Source organism: Vigna unguiculata, chromosome 3 (assembly GCF_004118075.2).
Source record: "Vigna unguiculata cultivar IT97K-499-35 chromosome 3, ASM411807v1, whole genome shotgun sequence".
Taxonomy (NCBI): domain Eukaryota; kingdom Viridiplantae; phylum Streptophyta; class Magnoliopsida; order Fabales; family Fabaceae; genus Vigna; species Vigna unguiculata.
This window is the reverse complement of record NC_040281.1, coordinates 3992058-4016075: the sequence shown is the minus strand read 5'-3', so window position 1 is coordinate 4016075 and position 24018 is coordinate 3992058. Positions and strand designations below refer to the sequence as shown.

At 31.1% G+C, this 24018-nt stretch overlaps 4 protein-coding genes across 6 annotated transcripts; 1 reads left to right on the top strand and 3 right to left on the bottom strand.

The window, feature by feature from the left end:
* The first annotated feature begins 1686 nt into the window (after positions 1–1686).
* Positions 1687–11830, top strand: LOC114176773 (membrane-anchored ubiquitin-fold protein 3). Of its 3 annotated transcripts, none has more exons than XM_028061930.1 (4): positions 1687–1896; positions 2011–2201; positions 4570–4740; positions 10770–10829. In XM_028061930.1, the coding sequence occupies exons 2-4, from the start codon at positions 2072–2074 to the stop codon at positions 10826–10828; spliced, it is 360 nt and encodes a 119-aa protein (XP_027917731.1). In that variant the 5' UTR covers positions 1687–1896; positions 2011–2071; the 3' UTR covers position 10829. The 3 variants fall into 3 exon arrangements, with proteins under 3 accessions (XP_027917731.1, XP_027917733.1, XP_027917732.1); XM_028061932.1 differs by lacking the exon at positions 10770–10829 and adding an exon at positions 11452–11830 and having other exon boundaries at positions 1688–1896; XM_028061931.1 differs by having other exon boundaries at positions 1734–1896; positions 1987–2201.
* A 2730-nt stretch (positions 11831–14560) lies between these two features.
* LOC114176772 (peptidyl-prolyl cis-trans isomerase CYP19-3) lies at positions 14561–16514 on the bottom strand. Its single transcript, XM_028061929.1, has 2 exons — positions 16399–16514; positions 14561–15296 (listed from the first exon to the last, which is right to left on the bottom strand). Exon 2 carries the CDS (start codon positions 15251–15253, stop codon positions 14726–14728), a length of 528 nt encoding a protein of 175 aa, XP_027917730.1. The 5' UTR covers positions 15254–15296; positions 16399–16514; the 3' UTR covers positions 14561–14725.
* A 1434-nt stretch (positions 16515–17948) lies between these two features.
* Positions 17949–18440, bottom strand: LOC114178343 (TPD1 protein homolog 1-like). The gene is made up of 2 exons (XM_028064183.1): positions 18371–18440; positions 17949–18286 (listed from the first exon to the last, which is right to left on the bottom strand). The coding sequence occupies exons 1-2, from the start codon at positions 18438–18440 to the stop codon at positions 17949–17951; spliced, it is 408 nt and encodes a 135-aa protein (XP_027919984.1).
* Positions 18441–22387: 3947 nt separating this feature from the next.
* LOC114178332 (fasciclin-like arabinogalactan protein 21) lies at positions 22388–23936 on the bottom strand. Its single transcript, XM_028064173.1, has 3 exons — positions 23897–23936; positions 22626–23839; positions 22388–22456 (listed from the first exon to the last, which is right to left on the bottom strand). Exons 1-3 carry the CDS (start codon positions 23934–23936, stop codon positions 22388–22390), a joined length of 1323 nt encoding a protein of 440 aa, XP_027919974.1.
* Between the last annotated feature and the right edge of the window lie 82 nt (positions 23937–24018).

Genomic DNA, 24018 nt, shown 5'->3' with positions numbered 1-24018 from the left:
GGTATTAAGGTGTCTGTATACTGCAATAATCTATGCAGCTACAACTACCAAAAGAATATTGAGAAGTTGTTAAGTACAACGTTTACTATAATAATTTTACCAAATAATCTTAGTCACCCAACATGATTAACATGGATGCTGGTAGAACTACATTAAAGATACACTAAATTAATTTGGTTTAAATACAATTTTGATCTCTCTATTTTGCTTAATTTTCATTTTTTTTTATATCCCGATTTATCTAGGAAAAATTATAGTTTTGTCTAGATAGTCAATTTCTTAGTCATTACATTTTAGTTATTTAGATAAAAAAAAACATCGTATCTTAAATAAGTATGTAGGATAATTAGAGCATTTATTTTGCCTTAAATAGCTCAAGTAGCAACCGCAACATACAACCTACAATATGGTGGATATTTTGAAGATTTTGGTAAAAAATTGAAACAATTTTAGATTATGGATGAAAGTATTTTTGTTAGTGATGTTTGAGTATTATGATGGTTAAGGATTTGTATGTCTTAATGTAAATAGATAATTTGTATATGGGTATTTATGCAGTTTGTATATGCTTTAAAGTATAAGTTAAAATACACATGGTGATAATGAAATAATTAAGTATTCACGTGTGTCAAAAATATAATATCATGATGCATAAAAAGGAAAAACCCTAATTTCGAAGTAGTCATCATTAAATCCAAATTTGGGCAAACACGCCTCATATCCTAGACATAAAAATTTATACATAATTCTAAAATGTTTAGCTAGGTGTGAAACTTCTTAAATGGTGTGGCATCAGAATAACAAAATTTATACATAGTTTAACTTTTTTGTCATAGACCCAAAAAATTTGTTTGTTAAGTTTGCCAAGTTGTCCATGTGTTAGTTTATAACAATTTAGTGTGACACCTTCTAACACCATACAATCATATGATCATCATCAAAATAGAAAGTGTATTTTGACACTATTATTTCTAATACTCTTTTAATAAAATATTATACTCAATCAAATATTAATTTATAGAATTATAAGATGAGTGTAAAAAGGAGGATGTAATAAGTCAGTTCTCTCCAAATTTCAATTACCATAATCCATATCAAATAACATAAGTTTTTGACATATTGTATAAATTTCTATTTCACATTATTATATAGTGATCTCTCATCAGTTATCATATGTTATAGCTAATACTTTTTAACATTGTTTGTCTAAAAATATTTAACTGCATATGTGAGTTTAAATAATTAATATTATTTAAAAAAATATAAAAAGTATTTTTAAAAGATTTGACTCCTATAAAGAGAGAATAGTATACTTTAGAGAATAAACCATCGATTATAAAATCAACTAACTATTAATTAGTATTATAATTAGTTTTAGATTTCGTGAAATGTATATACTTAATCGTATCGTATTTTTAAATTGTGAATTTTATTTGACATCAGTGATTATTATTATACTTTATTGGCTGAAGTACATTTTTTTTTTCATTTCTAATTTTATAGCCTAAGTAAAAAAAAAAAAAAAAAAACTTATTCATTATATTTCTAAACTATCACCCCAAAAAGCCATATCAGTCATTTTAACATGGGTTCTTTTTAAGATTAAATAAACGACGTCGTTTATCCTAACGTTAACGGGTTTGAAGTTGAAGCCGCGTCGATTTTAACGGGTTCAGCCGTTAAGAGCGAATGCGGCTTTCTGTTAATTTAATTCACCAATTCCATTTTTATTTTTTATTTTGGTATTTTGGGTTGTAATTTAATTTTTGCCTTATTGTTGTTGAGTTCGTTCAGTGTTCACCAACAGAAGCAGCTGAAGAAAAAGGTGACTGCACAGCAAAGGTACCGAATAAAGTCAAAAGGCGGAATGGTTTTCACTCTGATCAAACTGTGAAGGTAGTGCTCAATTTCTCTTTCATCGCTGTAGATAATTCAATTGCAGATCTCTGAAGATTCGATTTAGTGTGTGATAACGGAATCAAATAGAATCAATCTTCATTGGAATTTTAGGAATCGAGGAAGGAAGGGTTAGGGTAAGGGTTGAGAAGACATATAGAAGAAGTCAATTCAAATGCCGGAAGAGGATTTGGTTGACATCAAGTTTAGGTTGTACGATGGCTCCGACATCGGACCCTTTAGGTATTCATCCGCCGCCACCGTCGATATGCTTAAGCAGAGGATTGTCTCCGATTGGCCCAGAGGTCTCTCTCTCTCTCTCTTCACTTGCCTTCAAATCAATTTCAATTATTGTTCATCATAATTTTTACTTTTGTTTACTGATTCCTTTAGTTTTGATTGTTAATTTCTTAATCAGTCTTTGAGAACTCAAATTTTAATCGGATAGTCTGGTTTAAAGAGTTCAATCTATGCATGCATCTTTGGGTGTTCAAAATTCCGGGTTCCATCCGAGTGTGAACATATGTGACTGATTGTTGAAGTTTCAAAGGATGATTTATGGCTATGGATTGTTTGATTTTTGGCGTTCCGGGAAAAGTGTTAATTTATTTTATCTTAGAAATTGGCGAGTCCAGAATTTGTAGCTTTCTTTGAGAACTTTATGTGTTCATATATTTGGAAGACTGTGATTGGGTGTGTCAATTAAAATTTGAATTGTATTTCCCAAGTAAAGTAAAGGTTCATAACCTGTGTTTAAAAGTCCATAGATTGGACTGTCACTGTCATAGGTTCGTAACTTATGGTTATTTTATTATTATTATTATTGAAGTTGCAGAATTGGTTACTTTTTCTGTTGTCATATCTGTGCTAGTTTCATGAATTTGAAAGTGGGCTTATTGGGGTGTGAAGTCTGAAGAATGAGGACAAAATATTTTCACCCAATTTTTTTCATACAAGCATGCAGCACTTGGTTTTGCTAACTAGAGTAAAATATTATTGAACTGCTATGGTTATTCTATATGATGAAGCATACCCATTTTTTACCTTCCTCAATCACTTATTAAGTTAAGGATTTGGTTACCAATTCACATGTCAATATTGGTGAATGGTATTGCACAATTTTTTATGAAGGAATCTCTTGCACTGCTGAAATCAGTTATACCTCTGGAAGTTGCAAGTTATGTTGAAATATGGAATAAGTTTATTCTTGCAAAAGAATAAGTATCAAATTAAGAGGACCAAACCTGAACAAAGACCGGAGTATGGTTTTCCATGATGTAATAACCAGGTCCAAATACAGATTGGATCTGTAACTCTTGGATGAATCAGGCCAGAAGAGCATGGCTACCTGTGTAAGGAGTGGCTAAAACCAGGGTCCAAGGCTAGCAACTTCCAGAAAAGTATGTTGTAAGGAAATCTGAACTGGTCAGCTGTGAATGTGGTGGGATGCACTGTCATCCAGTAGGACATGAGACCGAGGGCACTGTATATAGCTAGTACATGTGGGTGTGCCGTTGGGAGGTTTTGCACAATTTCTGATGAAAACCGTCTGATTAGAACGGTGCCATTAGTCTGTTGAAAGGAGGCCATGATGGTGAACTAGAAATTGCATTAGTGACAGAGAGGAAAAGCACACACGAAAAGTGAACAGAACCACTAATGTTGATTGGAAAACACTATGGAAGCCTAAGTAGGAGGTAAAACTAGATTGTGGTTGTTGTAGTTGGTGCTCAACTTAACAGAAGTTTGTAGTTACTGGACAAAGTTCATATGGGAGAGTAGGACCAAACAAATTGAGCTCCTGATATATTGGAACTCAGATTCAGCAATTGAAACTGTGATGGAATTGGTCATGAAGGATGACATTGGTGTGATTCATTGTTGAAAATATTTGAAAAAGGTGTTAAAGAGAGAAATAGTTTATATCACATATGGTGAAAATGTTATGATTCAAAATTCTCACACTCCTATTTATTTATATTGATAATCAGGAACTTCAAGGATTAAAACATAAGAGTTTTGGAAGTAGTAAAAGTCCAACCCAACCTGATTTCTAACATATTAAGTCTCTTAGAAGAACCCCTATATTCCAACAAGTTGCATATAGGTCTTTGACTCCTTCTGGCTTTTGAGAGCAAATGCATTACGAGCTTTTCACCTTATTTCTGTATCATCCTGATTGTGAAAATATAAAATGATTGGGAGATGCTTAGATGAACTAAAGATTGCCAACATGAGTTTAGTCTTTAGCTCATTTTAATATCTTATTTAACTTTCTAGTTTGTTTGATATCATTTAATGTCATCGACCAAATCACAATATTTTTTGTAAAATACCAATCACAACATTAAGTTAAGAAGCACTACATTACAAAGTTGTAGTCAAACTCTTTGCAAGAAAAATTTTGGCTCTTCACTTGTTCAATTTAAAAGGAAGTTTGGTGACGTTTCCTGACTAAAACTAGGTGATTAATCATGAACATAATCGAGGCATGGACTTTTATATATGACAGCCTTTGTGGTGAATGTTATTATTTTATTTCTTGAACTATTCAGTCAACTTGTTATGATTATGCATTTGGGTTTGGGCCCTTTTCTACAACTTAATGAAGGTAGGTTATGACACATGTTCTCTCTTTTCTTTTCTTTATCTTTTGCTTTTCCCATTGTGTAGGTAAAACGGTTGTGCCAAAGTCAGCTAATGAAGTGAAATTGATTAATTCTGGTAAAATCTTGGAAAACAACAAGACTGTTGGTCAATGTAAAGTACCTTTTGGTGAAATTGCTGGGAGTGTTATAATAATGCATGTTGTTGTACAGCCATCTCTAGCTAAAACTAAAGCTGGTAAGTTCCGTGGACTTCTTGCTATAGAAAATATAAATATTTTTTGGTTAGTTTACTTTAAGTTGTTGCGATTCTTTACTTGGTATGAAAATTAAGTAGATCTCAATCAGAACCAATTTCCACGAGTTTGAGCTAGATCTGCATAATGACATTTTGGATTGGAACATCTCATTCTCATGTAACTGAAATAAATGAGTAAGAACTGAGGGACATTTGTTGCTTAATTAGGTTGACCAGTTTTTCCCATTAGAGATTAGTATTTGAAAATTATATTGATGATTGAACTGGTGAAAGAAAGCACTTCTTAATGATTTGTTGGATCAGCAGTAACAAAAATGTGATCAAATATGTGGGAGTTATATATTTTTAATTTTATTCATTCAGAATTATTTTAATTAAATAAATGCCAAATCAAAATGCATATAAGTTCACTACACACACACACACACAACTGGTTCTTCATTACTGGCTTTTTCAATAATTTTGATACAAACTATAGGATTTAATTGCTTTGAGTAGCTAAATAAGCTGTATAATTATTTTTGGAAACTAAAAACCAGTGGGTATAGGCTTGTGGATGGTCAGCTTTTGATATTTTTGCTGACATATTTAACTTTTTCTTTCATGTATTGAGCACTGGTTTTAGGTCCGATTAGCTAGCACCATTTAATGTAGAGAGATTCTTGCCTTCAAATTGGCACATTTGTAGACTAGACCAATAGGTAGTTTGGCATATATTCGTTTCAAATGTAAAGTCATTCATTGTTATAGTTATTTGGAAAAGAATGCGTTTCTAGACTTAATACTTTCAGTCCAGTGTTATATTTGTACTTTCATTATGATGAATTTAGTCTTCAGACTCAAAAAATGTGAATTTAATGTCTCCTAACTTAAAAAAAAAAAAAAAACATGATGGATTCTTAGAAAGGAAGTACTAAATCCGCATTTTTTTTTTAAGTTTGAGAATCAAATGAATTGATATGAAAGTACAAGAACCAAACATATTTTGGAGAATAGATGTTTTCCTTTCCTCATGTAATTCTTACAAAATTTGGACCCCATAATTGGATAGTGAGAATATATGCAGTCGACCTTGTGAAGGTACATACGGAATACAAATCAAACTGCTCCCCAGCTTTTCTTAAAAAAAAATGTCTATCATGTCAATTTGTTTTGTTCCATCGTGCTGAATAGAATTATGAGCTATGTTGATTGTTCACTTGTTATCACAATAGAGCAGCTTCACAAGTCCATTCGATTTAATTTTCATGTCTTCTAAGATAATTTTCGGCCAAAGCTATTCAAAAATATCTCATGTCATAGCTCAAAATTTGGATTTAATACTAAGATCAAGCTACAACGTTTTGTTTTTCTTACTTCTATACAATTTACTAAGTTTCCTCTCAGAAAGGTGCATTATCCAGTAGTGGATCTCCTATCACTTAATGACTCAATAAAGTCAGCATCAGTATAGGCTTCAACAATTGTATGTCGATTTATTTTTTATAAAATTCCTCTTCATAGTATCATGTTAAGGTTTTGCAAAATTCTGTAAGTAGACTTCTCTTGGACAATGTATAAACTAACTAACCAAACTAACAACAAATGCAATCTTTGGCCTTGTACAAGGCAAGTATACTAATTTTCCTTATCAACCTCTACACCATCATCTGCATAACACAATTTGAAGTTCGAATCCATGGGAGTACTTATATGTTTACAGGCTTCCCTACCTGTCTCCGTAAGAAAATTGGTGACATATTTTTGTTCAGATATGATAACACCTTTGGAGCTGTCCACTTCAGTCTCGAAAAAGTATTTCCACTTCTCTATGTTTTTATCTTAAACTCCTTTGCTAGATGTTGACTAAAGTTATTGTTCCTTCCAATCATTACCAGTAACAATAAAGTCATCTACATACACTAACAAGACAATCACTCCCCTTGAATGAGTGTCCATGAAGAAAGTGTGATCCCTATGGTTTTGTTTTGTTCCAGAGACTACCATGGCTTTAGTAAATCTCCTAAACCATATCCGAGGAGATTTTTTATACCCATATACAAAATTGGCAGGAGCTTCACATTCTAGGGGGACCTTTATATAGATTTCTTCCTTGAGCTTCCCATATAAGAAACCATAATTTGTAGCAGGAGGTAGTATTATTTGAGTGAAATCTTAGCAACCAATCTTGATTCATCTCTCTTGGTCAATCCATTTGCGTTATACTTTACTGTACACACTCATTCACAACCAACTGACTGCTTTCCTTCTGGCAAAGACCAATTCCATTCCTTTTTTGTCTCCGATGCCTCCATCTCTATATCCATTGCCAACGTCCATTTTTTGTCTGCTATTTCCTCAAAAACATTAGTGAGAATTGAGTGAGTTTGAGTTTGCAATAAATGTTTTATGGGTGGGAGATAAATTATGAAATGAGACTTAATTTGAGAGAGGATAGAGTGGCTTCTTAGTGCTTTTTTTGGTTCCTTTCTGCAGGGAAATGGAAAATAAAGATCATCTTCTACCAATTGAATTTCTGTTGAAAGTTTGAATGATTCTTTTTTTTTTTGTAAAATAGGAAGGTTGGAATTTGTTACCTCATGTGAAGGAGTTGTTTTGGGCTCTAATTTGTTGAACTAGGAGTGACCTTCAGTCTTCTTTCATATGCAATTTGTTTTTCAAATATTTTATCAACTTTAGGATCATTTTCAGTTGATGGGGAAGGAAGAGATGTTTGTTTTTACTTAGGCACCAAAATTGTAAACTCAAGGCTAGGAAGGACAAGAGCTTTAAATGAGTTTTCTTATCATCTTGCAAATTCCCCTCGAGAAAAGGTTGTTTGAAAAAACCTTGATCTTCGAGAAGGTTTCATTTTGAGACAAAAGAAATTTGAAGGAGGATGTTAACATTTACATCCCTTATGACTGGAGGAGTGGACAACAAAGACATTATAGGACTCTAGGATCATGTCTTCCCGTACCTTGACTATGAATGTGAACAAAAGAGGAACTCGTAGACCTTTGGTGTAAGATTATTAGTAGTGGGTAAATTAGGATAGAAAAAAGGAATTTACATATGACTCTTGAATTCAGAGATTATGGAGTGTAATCTGTTAATGAAATCTGTTGTCGCGAGATTACCTTTTTTCTCCCCAAACAATTTTGAAACAGTTTTTGGAGCAATAGTACTCTATTTTGAACAAACAGATGCCCATTTTTTTCATTCAGCAGTTCCATTTCGTTGAGACATTTTAACACAAATTCATGAATTATACTCTCTTTTGACAAAATTTTGTAATGACATCATTAATATTCTTTTCCATTATCACACCAATATGGAAAAACCAAACTGATTTTGATTGTGGAGAAATTGGAAAATAGTTACTTGGGACTTGTGTTTAAGAAGAAAAGTCCAAGTAACTCAAGTGAAATCATCAATAAAGATTATGAGTTATGGATAAAAACGGACAAACTTATTGCAAGACTGGCTATCAAACACAAGCTCAAAACTCTATCAGAAAAGAGATTGCAAACAAACCCTTAGAAGATAAACAAAGGATGAAACAAGATTGGAATCAACACGCAAAAGCAACATGGTTCAACTAACGTGTTAACAAAGTTCAATTTACGTCCTCGACAGAATTCAATATCATAGGGATTACACCTTAAAATTTCTCTCTTACAATGACCTCTAGGTCAAATCACTTTACACAATGAAAACATTTGAACAACAACTCTTAGTTTTAATTATCATTACAGGTCCCTCCCTATACATAGTACATAACTCCCATAACTAACTTCCCCAAAATATAACTAAACAAGTCGAGAAGACACGTGAACCGTGCTTCCCGCTTCTCAGCTGAAATGCCACTTTTAGGCAATTGTTCTTGATGATATTAGTCTCAGTAGAAGCTAAAAGACTTGTTAAGAAAATGGACTTTAAGACTAATTCAACTTTATAAATTTGAGTTAGGAAGGTAAAGTTTGCATCATCTTATATACTATAATTTAGTCTTATCTGTAGGGAATGAAAACCCTTCAACACACCCCTTCACACTTAGGATTGGACATCTCGAGTGTGAGATTAGGGGGAACCCGATAGCAGGTGACATGAGACCTAATAAACTTGACTAGGATAGGCTATGAATGACTGTGATATCATGTTAAGAAAGTGAATTTTAAGTCTAACTCAACCTTAGAAAACTAATGTAAGATATTATATATTATAATTTGGCCTCACCTCTAGTCAATATGGGTTTTTCAACATATTAGGAAGTATAATTTAAACTTAACTTAATCTCACAAAATTTGTTTGTAAGGTGAGATTTGCACCCCACTTATATGTTATGATTTATCTATATCTCTAATCGATGTAGGATCTTCAATACATTCTCTCATGCCAAGGAATGAACATCTTGAGTGTGGGATTAGATATTTGCATGTAGTTTAACAAGTGTTCAAGAGTTGGTATCAAAGTCATTGAGATTCTATCCTAGTGAAATTCATTGGGTTATTGTTTCACCTCTATTAGGCTCTTGTTGGACCATCCGCAAATTCTAATCCCACGTTTCAAGATGTTCATTCTTCGGCATGAGGGGTAATGTTAGAGATCTCACATCAACTAGAGATATCATCAAATCGTGATATATAAGTGGAGTGCAAACCATACTTTACAAACCTATTTTGTGAGATTGAATTAAGCTTAAAGTCCACTTTCTAAGATGTTTAAATGTTTTACTTATACTTGCTGTCAAATATATTGGAAGACACATCTTCTACTAGACAATCTGATGAACTTAGACAACCTAGAAACCTTGACAAATTTTACTAAACTAATCTCTGGATAAAAAACATTAAGCCCTCACACATTTGGAATAGGAGACTGATTTAAAACATCACTTTACACACTCTGCTTTTAGATAAAATAGAAAGGAGATGTACTTTCCTTGTTACTTAATGGAAATGGTATGCGCTTATGCTTTACAATTTCACTCACATCGCATTAACAACTTTCAACGTTTAACTCTAAAAGCAAATATGGAAACATGTCCTTGATGGTTTCAAGAAAGGGTGTCCTAATCGAGAATGAAAAGGGAAAATTTTCTCCATTTCAACAATTTAGACTCTGCAATGGGCTATTCCTTTCTCTAGTGAGTCCAATTGTTCTCTCTAAACCCTTGTTCTGAAAAAGACAACAATGATTATGAAATATGACCGTACAAGATAGGTCTTATCTAAATTTTTGTGTGGAAACAAGGTTCTGTGGCATGAAAAACCTTTTTCATAAAGTTTTGAAAGAAATTATTTAATATTTCTTATACATCTGGTGTTACAAGAGTGTCATCTGTAGTTGCAATTAGTTTATTTCTAGGACAAGGAGAGAATATGTTTAGGGAGTCATATGATCTGTGATTCAGGAATCAAGTATCCAAAAAGACGGAAAAATGTTTGAGACATTTTACCAAATGAAAGTGGAAACATACTTGAATATACCAAACACAAGTAGTTTAATTTTTCATACTTAATCAAAGAAGACTTGGAGCAATAAACCCCTAAACAGAATCGCATGAAAGTTGTCAGGAAGAAGGTTGCTGGAAAAGTAGTCAGAAAATTAATACAGATACTTATCAGACAGTAACTGGAAAGTTGCCTGCAAGTCACAGAAAAAGTGACATTGTCAGAAAAGCTGACAGTCACCGGAAAATTCTGACAGCTTCGAGAGCCCAATCGAACTTGCTGAACAACTTGTTGCGGAAGCTAAACCCCCCTTAGATCAGGACTTGCAGATTGACTCATTAAGAGAATAAATAACTATTACTATTCTGAATAGAACAACTAAAACATCACAACTTATTGTACATTAAATTATGCTAAGCATAACTGAATTTCTTGAAAAAATAATGAACATTAAATGCTTTTATTTCCCACAAATACCATTACTGCATTGCTCGCATCAATTAATATAGTTTACAATTACTGCATGTATCCATCAATGTAGCTTACTATTACTGCATGTATCCATCAATGTAGCTTACCATTACTGCATTGATTCACATGGGGAAGGTAACTGCACGAACAATCCCGTTTGAGGCATGTTTTCCCTAACTCCTGTACAAAATATGCTTGAACGATTGAGTATAGTTGCTTACAGCTATTAGGACACTGGTATTATGATTTTTTTTAATAAAATTTATTTTTTGAACATTTAAAAAAGTCAACATAAGATATAACGTAGAATATTAAAAATAACGTCTTAGTAATATCATAAAAAAGTTGTAAAGATCAGTAAGTTTTAGAAAGATGAATACATTTTTCTTGAAATCTTCGTTATTCTGAAGAGACAGAAGTACTTATATTGTGAAATAATGAACTTTTGTTTTATTGTTTTGTGAAGCTTGATATTATAAGATGGTGGATATACAAATCATAATTATGAAATTAGATCTTATTATTTTACGTGTTCGTGCGTGGTGGCTATTTAGTTGTCTTGTATTTCTGAGATTAGTCAAGTCAATTATTTCTTTTAGATCCCAAGAGCTGTAATTTTATTTTTTTCTGGTAGATGTTAATAATACGACATAGTAATAATTGCCAAAGGAGACCCAGCTTCGAAGATTGTGTTTTTTGTTTGCACCAATTATTCTTTAGCTTTGATTTGAAAGTTGAATAAACGTAACAGTTTGATTGTTGCATTTCTCTTTTTCCTTAACAGAAAAGAAGGTTGATGATTCGCCCAAGAAGGTTGTCTGTTCTTGTTCCATATTATGAAGACAGTCTGTGTCCTTATACATCATCAATGACTCGTGAATTGTAGAAATCGTGTGCCTGAACAAACCTATTTCAGCATTCCTGTGTAAAGTACGTATACGGGCAACTATATATCCATAGAAAAGTTTGTGTTAATGACGACTTCCGAAGATGCTGTCATTCTTTTATTACAAATTCTACAGCCTTGACATTGTAACCATTGATTGGTACTGTTGTGCATCAAGTTGTTGTTTTCAATTTCCAATGACCTGCGTGATATCTTATGTATCCCAGAGTGCCTAAGCACTTGTGCAGTCTTTACATTCTCATTCTATTTCTCTTCACATCACATGGATAATTCACTCACACCTCTGTTTCCAGGTTTAAAGTATTTCAATTAACTAAAACCTGGGAATGAATCTCTCTATAAACCTCCCTATCGTACTATAGTGATAAAAATAACTTAAATTCTTATATTTTAGAATATGTTTTTCGAAATGTATTATATAAAGTTTTTGGTTTATACGTGTTCTAGAAGTGTTTTAGACAATCTTTTAGATAAGGATTTTGGATATTATTTGGAGTTGGCTTTTAAATATTTTAAATTGAGTATTTCAGAACACCTCAAAATTATGCATTTCATTATGAAAATTTTTTTTAGTATAATTCAAAATACACTTCACGATTAGTGTTCCGGAACACAACTTTGAAACATTTCATAATGGTATTTTGGAGAGTAGACATGTCAAAGTGAGTCAACCCGGCTCACACGGGTTGGTTCACCACGAGTCAGGTTGAAAATGAGTGAACCTAATCCTGCTCACTTTTTAGTGAGCTAGAAATTTTGTAACCCGGCTCAACCCACCACGGGTTGGTGGGTTAAGTGGATTGGCTCACCAACCCACCTAAAATTTTTTTTTTTTAGTATTCAACTATTTAAATAAATTTTTAAGTAACCCTTGAAATAACAATCATAGTAAAATAAAAAATCAATGTTTTGATCATGTTTATCACCAATATATGAAGAATTATTTTCAACAAAGTATCCATTAGTCTAAGAAAGCATGACTAATATTACAAATTTTCTGTCATGCTATTCAACAAAATATAAATAAAAAAACTATACATTTTTTTCATGCTAATTTAGAAAAAATTGTTTATAAGACGGTTACTTGTACCGCTTGTGGAACCTCAATATCCACGGGCTTATTAGCTAAATGGCAATTGGCACAGACAATACGACCGGTTGCTTCTCGGGGATTTTCATAACCCTGCTGTGCAAAAATTGGATATGCATTTGAAAAGGGTGCTCGAATTATTATATATATCATGACCGATATAGAAATGGATCGGGTAATCCCTTCCTTTATACAAGAAAAAGCATTTCTAGTTTGCATGGTCTAATCATTGATCCTGAAAATTTCTACAATAAGATTAGGTAGGTCACTCGCATAGTTCCCTATCCCAGGTGGGAACCCCTTTTTTATTTAACTTTTTTTTAAAGAGGGGAAAATGAAAAATTATCTTTTTTAGATAAAAACTTGAAATTCATTGAAGTAAATCGGTTCATTGGCTTATCAAATTCTCTATCGAGCTATGAAAAAGATTCAACAAAAGACAGAAACAAATCCACTATCTGTTTTACGTCAAGCAATACGTGGAGTAACTCCCGATATAGCAGTAAAAGCAAGACGCGTAGGCGGATCAACTCATCAAGTTCCCGTTGAAATAGGATCCGCATAAGGAAAAGCACTTGCCATTCGTTGGTTATTGGGGGCATCCCGAAAACGTCCGGGTCGAAATATGGCTTTCAAATTAAGTTCGAGTAATTTACTATAAAAATTATAGTTAAAGATTAAAGTATCAACATATATATATAACTTGACAATCAAATTAATTAAACATTCAAACTATTCAAATATAATTAAGCAACATTCTAGCATTTTAAAAATATTAAATTGTGAACAAATATAATAGGAGTAGTAAATAAATATTAAAAAAATTAAAAAGAAATTAAAAAAATTGTAAGAAAATGTTGGTGGGTTAAGTGGGTCAACCCACCTTCAACCCGGCTCACTTAACCCACGGTGAGCCGGTTGGCTCACGGATTGAAACCCATTTTGACATCTCTATTGGAGAGTTATAGTAAAAGCTTTCGGAATGGAATTCAAAAATAAACATATATTGGATTGTGACTTGGTCCACTGGCAGAGGATAATTATGTAATCTACAATAATTTTCCTTTTAATGATCTTAATAATTGTTCACTAAGAATTGAACTTGTGACCTTGAATTCGATATCAACATTAAGATCAAACGCCTATTACTAGGGCAAAAACTATAGCTATTAGTTAGGGTACAACCTTTCTTACTTAACAATATAACAGTCCAAATACCACGATTCAATTATAACTCAATTTTCGTCGCGTACAACAAGTTTCAAGGCTTACTTTTTTTAAGAATTCTAAACCCGCGCAACAAGTTTTGAGGCCTATTTTTTTTAGGAATTCTAAACCCTCCCGTTAATCCCAGTTGGGATCTCTTATTCAAGACACATATGTTATAAGTATTCTTTTAGGTTATGCATTACTCAATTATTAATAAAATAATTCTAGTCATTAAATGGAGATAAGTATATTTCATTCCTATTATTTATTATTTATCATTACTGACATTTATGATTAACTTGGAATGTTTGTGTATTAGTTAAACCTGTATTAATAAACAAAATAGTATAGTTCAATGCTTTAAATTTCCTTACCAAATGAAATAATATTATCGAAACGTATTTTTAATTTGTACAATAACAAATATTTAGATTTCTCCGTAACAAATAATATTATCAAAACTTTTATTTAATTAATTTAGTTCAATTTTCAATACTTAAATTTGAAATAATTCTAATTTTTTTTCTTTAAAGTTTAGGCAAAGTAATTTAATCCCATAAAATTTTAAAAATATTATCTCGTTTTTATCAGTTAATTTTAGTCTCCATTCATCGGATAGGCAAATAAACATTTTCATTTTAGACTCTGCTAATGAACTAAAGTCCCGGGTGAACCAAAAAACAATGGTTAGGAAACAAAGGTAGCTGGAACTGACATATTCAAAGGCATCTATAACACCCCTGCTTTATACGAGTAACAACACAATTTTATTAAGACTTGTTCAACATTTCAGAATTGATGAGACCGGCAAAACTGAAGATTAGTTTAGAAGAGAAAGGTGAAACATATGTATCAGTTCTCCACTATCTGGCCACAATCTTCTATTACTACTGTTTCCGATGTCCTGCCACTTCCCGAACCCACCTTCTCCATCTCCTTCACCACGCTGTATCCATCAACAACTTTTCCAAACACGACATGTTTTCCATCAAGCCACGGGGTCTTTGTAGTACATATGAAGAACTGAGAACCGTTTGTATGGGGTCCAGCATTAGCCATAGATAGAATACCAGGAGCAGTGTGCTTCAACTTAAAATTCTCATCTTGAAATTTTGAACCGTAAATTGACTCTCCTCCTGTTCCATTCCCTCTGGTAAAATCACCTCCCTGACACATAAATTCTGGTATAATACGATGAAATGTTGACCCCTTGTAGTGCAAAGGTTTCCCAGATTGTCCAATCCCCTTTTCCCCAGTGCACAGAGCCCTGAAGTTTTCAGCTGTTTTTGGGGTTGTATCGGCAAACAACTCCATCACTACACGCCCAGCTTTCATCTTTCCAATTAGAATATCAAAGAAAACTTTTGGATTTTTAGACATGTTGATCACCACTTCCTCTGGCCGCAATGTAATTTCTTAGTTCCTACAAAGATAAAGTTGTAACGCGTCATGACTAAGTTTTTCTTTGCTAAGAAATAATAGTAATGATACTCAAACAAAAAATGCTGTTAATTCAAAAATACTAAAAACGGGTTGGATTTTCTGTTTGGTTTGAGATACCAGAAAGAATTACACTGTTGTTATAATATTTGCCACAATGCGTAAATGCTATTCCATACAAATTGAAAAACAGCATGTGACATTCACGGCGGCATGTTAGATGTAGCTTAGGTTTATGTTTTGTGCTGACGGCATAACTAATCAGCACAAGACCGTCCATAAGCACAGCAACTAAAAAACATCATCAAAAGGGAACAAGTTTTCACTACCAAATGTGGTTCCTCAAAAGGAAACAAATCAAAAAGCGATTAAAGCTCTAATCAATGAAAACAAATAGTAACTGGGCTAATTAGAGAATGTTCATCATCCTGAACAAAATCCTCAAGACATGAACAGCAAGAGGATTTGAATTAAAAAAAGGATGACATGCGATTTAGCACATGCTTTGAACTCACAGACTATAATAGTGGCTGCAAATCTTCGAAATGTGCAATGGCAAACTATGGTCGAGGTTAAAGTTAAGTACGAACAATGAAAGGGCACGACAATGGCAAAAATATAGAACATACCGGCACACGAGATTCAAGACAACTACACAACGAACATGCAGTCATGTCAATATTTACCAAGTCACTATAATGTTTTAAAAAGAAAAGCTTGCATATCTATTCATCAGTATAAAAAACATTCTTAAGCCGAAAACACCAACTTTAAGCAGATCTGAATCCATGGATTTGAATATAACAATCACACAAATCCGCAAAATCAAATCAGTAATCAATAGTTCATGCAAAAACACAAGAGAAAAGAAACTTCTTTCAAAAACATCTTATCCTTTATAACCAACAACTTGAACGATAATCGAAAGAATAAGAATGATATAGAATACAAAAAATAATCTATAGAACATTGATAAATTGAAGAGAGAACAAACCACGGACAAATAAAAGCATAAGCTCCAGGAAACACAATCCGATAGAATACACAATAATATAAGAATTAAAAGTAAGAACAGAGGAAGAAACCTTGTAAGAAGCTGCGGCTAAAACCCTAGCCGCAAGTCGAAGGATTGAATAGAGTGAAGAGAAGTGAGGCAAAGAGGGTTTATTTACAGCTACAATTTTTTCTATCAGTTCACGAAAATACCCTTTCTATTTTATGTAATTCCCTTTGTCACATAATTTATCTATATTAAACAAATATGAAAATAGTGTTCTACACTTATTAGGTTACTTCATTTTTATTTTGTTATTGTCTCTTTCCTTCACCATTTTTAAAATTAAATTAATTTGATTAACTCTTAATTCTGAATATATTGTATCAATTTTAAAATAGTTTTGCTTTTTAGATAAACAAAATTGTAAAATTAATTTGGAATATAAAAGCGGGATGGGAACAAGCAGTTTATTCGAGTAAAATGTGTCAAAAATCTTGTTTCGTCAATTTTTTTAATTTTTTAAATTTAGTCTTATAAATATCTTTTAAAATTTTAATTAATATTTTTAATCATATAAACTAAAATAATTATTACTTTTATATGTATTAATTTATTATAATCAATAATTATAACTTATAAATATTAATAATTTAAATTATAATATTATTACATATCTATATCATTAAAATAATATATTAAAGACAAGATATTTTTAAATTATTTTTTGTTTTATTTTTTATTTTTTGGCCTACTAGTTTAGTGAATTCGACAATCAAAATAAATTGACAACTAAAACCAGGAACCTGACTCCGTAATTTCTAACATTTATATTAAAAAATTTAGTTTGGGAAGTTTTTAATCTTTCATAAATTTATGTTTAAAAATATATTCCTAGAAAAAAATAATGAATAGTATTTTGTCTGGTATCTCAAAAAGAAATTTAAATGGTGAAAATCTATTTTTTTATTTGAAACAAAAATTTATCAAAATATATGATATTATTTTTACTAAATTATTTTTTGAAAAGTTTATATAAATATTTGTGATAATATTTTATCAGTCAAAAATAATTTAATAACTTCTTAAGAATATAATTAACGGGATTCAAGATTTTAAAAAGCCATAGCTTCTAATGAAAAATTTTTACCCATACATGAAACATCCTTTAAGCCTAATTATTCTAAACTTCAAATTAACTTTCGATTTTTTAAAATTGACACACTATCATATAATATTTTTCCTACTTTTAATAGTTTATTTCTGTAATATTATTCCTCTTCAAATCTTATATGTTTCAAAAAATAAGAAAAACAAAATTGTAAAACTATACCGTTAAGTAAAAAAAAAATACATGAATATTTATTTGAATAAATATGATACATTGATATATTATAAATATATACTAGGCAAATTTCCTAGCAAAAAAGCATGTGGAACATGTTTAGAAAAAATTATCTCAAACTAAACACTATTCTTGAAAATTATCACCAAAAATTACTCTTGTTACTTCCATGTTCATAATACTGCACCACAAAATCCACAAAATTAAAAGAAAGAAAAAACTATAAACGAAGGAGAATCCAAATTTTCTGTTTGAGAGTAACAGAAAAAATGTAAGAAAGAATCGAAATTCCAGAATCAATCACAACGCAGATAGGAAACAGAGAGAGGATAAGGAAAGGAAGAAGCATATTTGAAGGAAAGAATGACACCGCTGCTTAAGGGATTGCCATCGTTAACGAGACAGTCATTGTAGCGAAGGCGTTTGAAGATTTTAGGGTTTATGAGAGTTGCAGAAGTGAACATGCCACACTTTAGATGAATGTGAGAAACGCTGCAGTTACTTCTGCTGCACGTGTTCGCCATCTCAACCGTATATTGTGGAATTCCACTCGGAAGTGGAACCGTCGGACTTTGGCTTACTTCCATGCTACTCTTGCTGCACTTCTCATTCATCACCGCTCCCATTGCACAACCTGCATGCATCATCCAATACTCTTCACTGTGTTACCAAACCAGAACCACGCAAGAACAACAACATGAATATGAGGAAAACGCACCTGCAACAAAAGCAGCGAAGACTCCGAGGATGAACAAGGATGAGGTTGCCGTCGAACGTAGTACTGCCATTGAATTATTATCGTCTGCCTAAGAAAATGCAAACAAATCCATCTTATCTCATTCTCTGAGAGAAGAGTGCAGAAATAAAGATAAAGAAGAAGGTAGAAGGAGAATGTGGGAACTATAGGAAGGCACAAAAACGGTAAAATATGACAAATAGGTAATAAACCCTACAAAACAATACGTGAATGTGTTTTTTCATAATTCATAAGTATATAGTTGTTGCAAACATTAGATCTCAGTTTAAAGATTGTGAATGAAAAACATGTAATTACTAAAAAAGGAGATTTCATTCACATTCTTGAACAAAAAGTAACAACAGTAAACAATGAAGAAAACAATGCTTCATAGTTCATACCAAATAAGAACCTTTGACAGTATTGAAGGTAGCGAGGATTTTTCTGGTCTGCTGTGCTGTGTTTTGTCCTGAACAAAATATATATATAAAAGGACACAAATACATTAGAATAGGATAAATAGGGAATGTAGTACGAAAAAATATCAATATAAATATAATAGAATCGACTATTTATACAATAAATTATAAACAAAATATATTAATTCATATTAATTAGTTGCCATATATGTTGTTGTTTTTAAAATTATCGAGTTACTAATTATTTTATAATTTTTCCTAATTTCTTCTTTCTTTAACTCTTAATAAACATTATTTGGTAAAGTTTATGTTGTTTGCAATTTTTCTATATTTTGGAAAGGATAAATATATTTTATTAGACATTTTTCTTTCATTTCGTAACCGGAAATGACTAAATGTAAATTGTATCGTAGAGAATCGAGCATATATACACTAAACATTCACTTAAGTTCATATTTTAATCTTGAGAATTTGATGCAGATTCAATTGAAATGCAAACTTATAAAATTTTAAAAGTCATATTAAAATATGAAATATTATATGAGTCATAGTTGCAATATAAAATATTGTGAATGTTGAAAAATTTTAAAAATTGTGAAAATATGAGAAATAATATACATATGACAGATATAAGAGATATATTATAACTTAATGAACTTATTATTTTATTTTATTTATATTTTTTTTTATATATATATATAAAATAGAATATAAAGTCAAATGAATTTTTACATAAATAAAGTTACAAAATTACAAAATTATTGATCTAAGAATTTTTCCTTTACAAATACAAATTTAAATAGGATACAGACTTAGATGAGTATAGACTTAAAGAAACAATTACTTTGTATCTTTAGTGATAAGAGGTGCAATTATGATGCGTTTATTTATGACCTTAAAAGGGCTCAATTTTTTTTTTATTTTTTAAAGATATATATATTATTTTAGTCTCACTCATTCAATTAACATATTATAAATTGTAATTTCAAATCTTTATAAAATAAATACTATATTTTCATTATTAAGTATATCAAGATGAATATTATACGTATTAAAAATTAATATATGTTCTAAAAAAATTATATTTATTTTAATATCATATTTTAAATCTTCACTATTTATTGGAGAACATATTTTTTACAATAATTATTAATTGATATTTAATTAATGAATATGGATTAAGAAATAATATTAGTTTATTAATTATGTAACTGGTAATGTATTAATGTCTAAGATGTATTATAATGAAACATTAAGTAGACAATATTAAAATAATAAAATTTAAAAATATTTAATTTTTACTAATTAATAATACTTTTAAATTCATCCATTTGTTAAAATATTTTATGTAAATAATTATTTAATCGTAAATAAAGTATTAAATGGATGTAGGTTGAGAAACTATTGTAATATTTAAATTAATTATTATTTACATTAAATAATTTTTTATATCATCTATTAAAAGTCAAAGTGATTTATTTAATTAATTTTTTAAAAATAATTATTTATCACATTTACATATTTATATATTTCATGTAAATAATAACTATTTTAAAGTTTAATTTGAAACTATATATATATATATATATATATATATATATATATATATTCATGAAAAAATTAAAATTATTAAATTTAGTATAAAATTATTATATTTTACATATATTAATCATTAGTTTATATTTAGTTAATAATTATTAGTTAACAAGAATATTAACTTATTTATTATTTAATTAGTAAGGTATAAATAATAATATAGGTGAATGTATCTCACTAAAGTGATAAAATTTCACCCTTAACCCCTTTTAAAATGATATTTTTATATCATACATGTTATATATATATATATATATATATATATATATATATATATATATATATATATATATATATATATATATATATATATATATATATATATATATATATATATATATTAATCAAACTATCTTAGTAAGTTTTATAAACATTTGTTGTCATATCACTCTTAAATTTGACTTTTCTAATTCACGCACTTTTTTTTTCAGTTTATTATTAATTATCATTTTTTTAAGATTTTTTGTATAATACACATCATAATATTTAGGTTCAAATGAGCCTTTAAGTGCGACAAAGACTTCAAAGGAATTTGTTGAATGAAATCACAATGCATCAAATAATGATACATATACTTTGTATATATATCGTTAATGGATACAAATTTCACATTGATGCATAAAAAAAATTGATAAATATATAATGGGATTTAAGTTAAAGGTCTAACGAAATTCACTGATAATATATATATATATATATATATATATATATATATATATATATATATATATATATATATATATATATATAAAAGGTAAAGTATAATACTTCAAATTATCCCAAAAAATGGAAAATTCTAACTGAAAATGGTTTGATCTATGGAAAACATCCTATATATATATATATATATATATATTCTCTATTTTATGAATAATGTCTAACTGATATTGATGAAAACATCATCTTTATTCTATTATCAATCATTTTTAAACTACATTTTTACAAACTATATAACATTGCATCCAGTGTTGAAAAATCATATTCTAGTAAGGAGATTATCAAATTTCAATAATGGATTGTAACAACTAGAAGCAAAAATAAGAGAAAACTAATACATCAAACATAAACGTTTACTTGTTCAATTGATTGAGGACAATGTTTTTCTACAAGGGTGAAATTCACCGAATAAGAAGGAAATCTATTGAACACAGAATAATAATGAGTGGTTAAATTAGGAATTTCAATCCTTTGTTTGTACAACACATTTCCTATCACTAATGTTCAAACCCTTTATTCAATGACAACATCAAATTCAATAATATTAAAAAAGATGAATCCGCAACAATATTCTTTTAAATACTCAAATTATTAGAAACAAACACCCTTAAAATACTTTTAGTATTTTTAAAATGTTAGAAATAAATAACTTAGTATCATATTTTTATAATTTTTTTAACTTATTTTATATTTAAGCTTCATATCATTAAAATACAAAAAAAAAATTATATTATTTTAAGTTTTATAATATTTGAATGATTTGACTTAATTTATTATAATTGTTGACCATATTTGATTGATTTACATTGAGTAGATTCACATTTTTTCATGATATTAACTAAAAAAATTTCTCCAACTGATAAAAAATATGGTTTCTCATCAACTTAAGAAAAAAAAAGTCTTACTAACTTTAAAAACAATGCCAAAAAATAATTATTCACTTAGTCATCAATTTATTATTTTGTACTCTCCAGGATTTTTATTATCAATAACATGTAGATGTGAAATCATACAAACAATTAACAATATAAATGATCAAACCAGCACAACAATCAACGTACAAACTCTTGGATAGTTTTTTTTTTTTTGCCTTTTACAAAAAAACAAATACTATACCTATTTTGGATTAAAAGAAAAAGACCATTATCACCCTTTTATTTTTATTCCATTTATATATTCAGGAAATAAAGAGGGAGAGGGATTAAAGCATATTAGGTAATTGTAAAACCTGAAGCTTCTCAAGTTTTTTATTTTTTCAGTCTCGTATCTATCCCTCTTCAGAGAATACGCCTTGATCACTGTTCATCTCTTCAATATCTTTTTCTGCATCATCGAACTGGTGAAGAAAAGAAATAACAAACTTACAACTAAATTTAAAGAAGGACACTAAATTCAGAAACTATGTTATTCAATATCCTAAATTTTTGGATCAATTCATGGATATACAGTAGCAAAAAAATAAGAATTTAGATCAAAATGAAATAAAGATGGTGATGTTACTGTACCTTGAACTTGGATCCCCGAATGTAATAGCGCAAGGTTTTTGGACTAGATCCAGTATCTTGAAAATATTCGTTCTCCTTTTTGGTTGACTTTTCAGCGGTAAAAATGTTTTGAGTTTTCCTCTTATGCAAGAAGCTATCGCTGACATCATCGTTTTCATCGGAGAATGAGTATTCAGTCATTTCAAAAGCTTTAGAAATCCCATGAACCACGAAGTTCTCGGAAGTGATCATGTCGGGTGCCACAATCTCAACACCGTTAACGAACATGCCAGGCGCGAAATCCAAAACCCCGTCAATTTCAAGAAGCTCATCAGGCACGAGCGTCTTCAAGAGAGTCCTAACCGGCAGAGAAGCGAGTTCTTCGTAGCGAAACCTCTGAGGAAGAATATGAAGCCTCACAGCTCTGTGAAGCAAAGGGTTGGGGCCAAGCAACATGAAATCAGGAGGAGCAAAGATGGTGGCAAAACCCAAACTACCCGAGTGATCTTTCTTAATCCCTTCAAGAACCGAACGCAGTGCAACGGAGAACGAAGCGTAGCCCTTGGCACGGAGCAAGTGAACGACGCGGTTCCAGTGAACAGCGTTCTTGGAGAGGGAGTGGTTGGAAGAACAAGAGGGGGGTCGAATGAAGAAATCCAAACCCCGTTGAAGAAGGTCGTGCGGGTGCAAGGGGGAGAAGGGGGCAAGAACGCCATGCACGGCTAGTTGGTCGGCGAGGAAGATGTTAGGGTTTGATATGAGGACGTTGTTGATCTCGACGGAGTTTGTTGCGGGGTGGACCTTAGTGAGGGAGATGTTTTTGTGGCGGAGGAGGGTGGTGAGGCAGGTTCCTTGGGACATGTTGAGGAGGTGGTGGAAGGAGAAGGTGGAGGTGGCGGTGGTGGTGTGGTAGAGGAGGAGGGTTTTGAGGAACCAGAGAGGGTGTGAGGTGTTTCTGATGGCGGAGTCTCTGATGGCGAAGATGGTTGAGTTTTGGGGCGGTTTGAAGAAGGAAGGGGAGTGGTGGAGAAGGTCTGCCATGAGAAAGAAGCCTGCTCTTCGGAGAGCGTTGGAAGCATTGCGAGAGAGTTCATGGGGTATGGGTGTGCCTTCTTGGATTGAGTTCTTGGAATCAGAGGAACGAATTGCAGAGGATATGGCGATGATTCCAAGACCTATTGCGGCTGCAACGTACAGTGGGAACCAACACCAACGAGAATAAGCCATGCACACCACTGTTATCCCCAATCACCAAACTTCAACTTTAATGCATTACCATTGCCTTCTCGTGCCTATGGCAGGAAAGTCTGAAACTCCTCCTAATGCTAACATTGCTTTCAATTGTTATGATTTGTATGAGAAAGTAATGAATGCAACACTGTGAAGAAATTAATGCTAAGAACTTATTGAACAT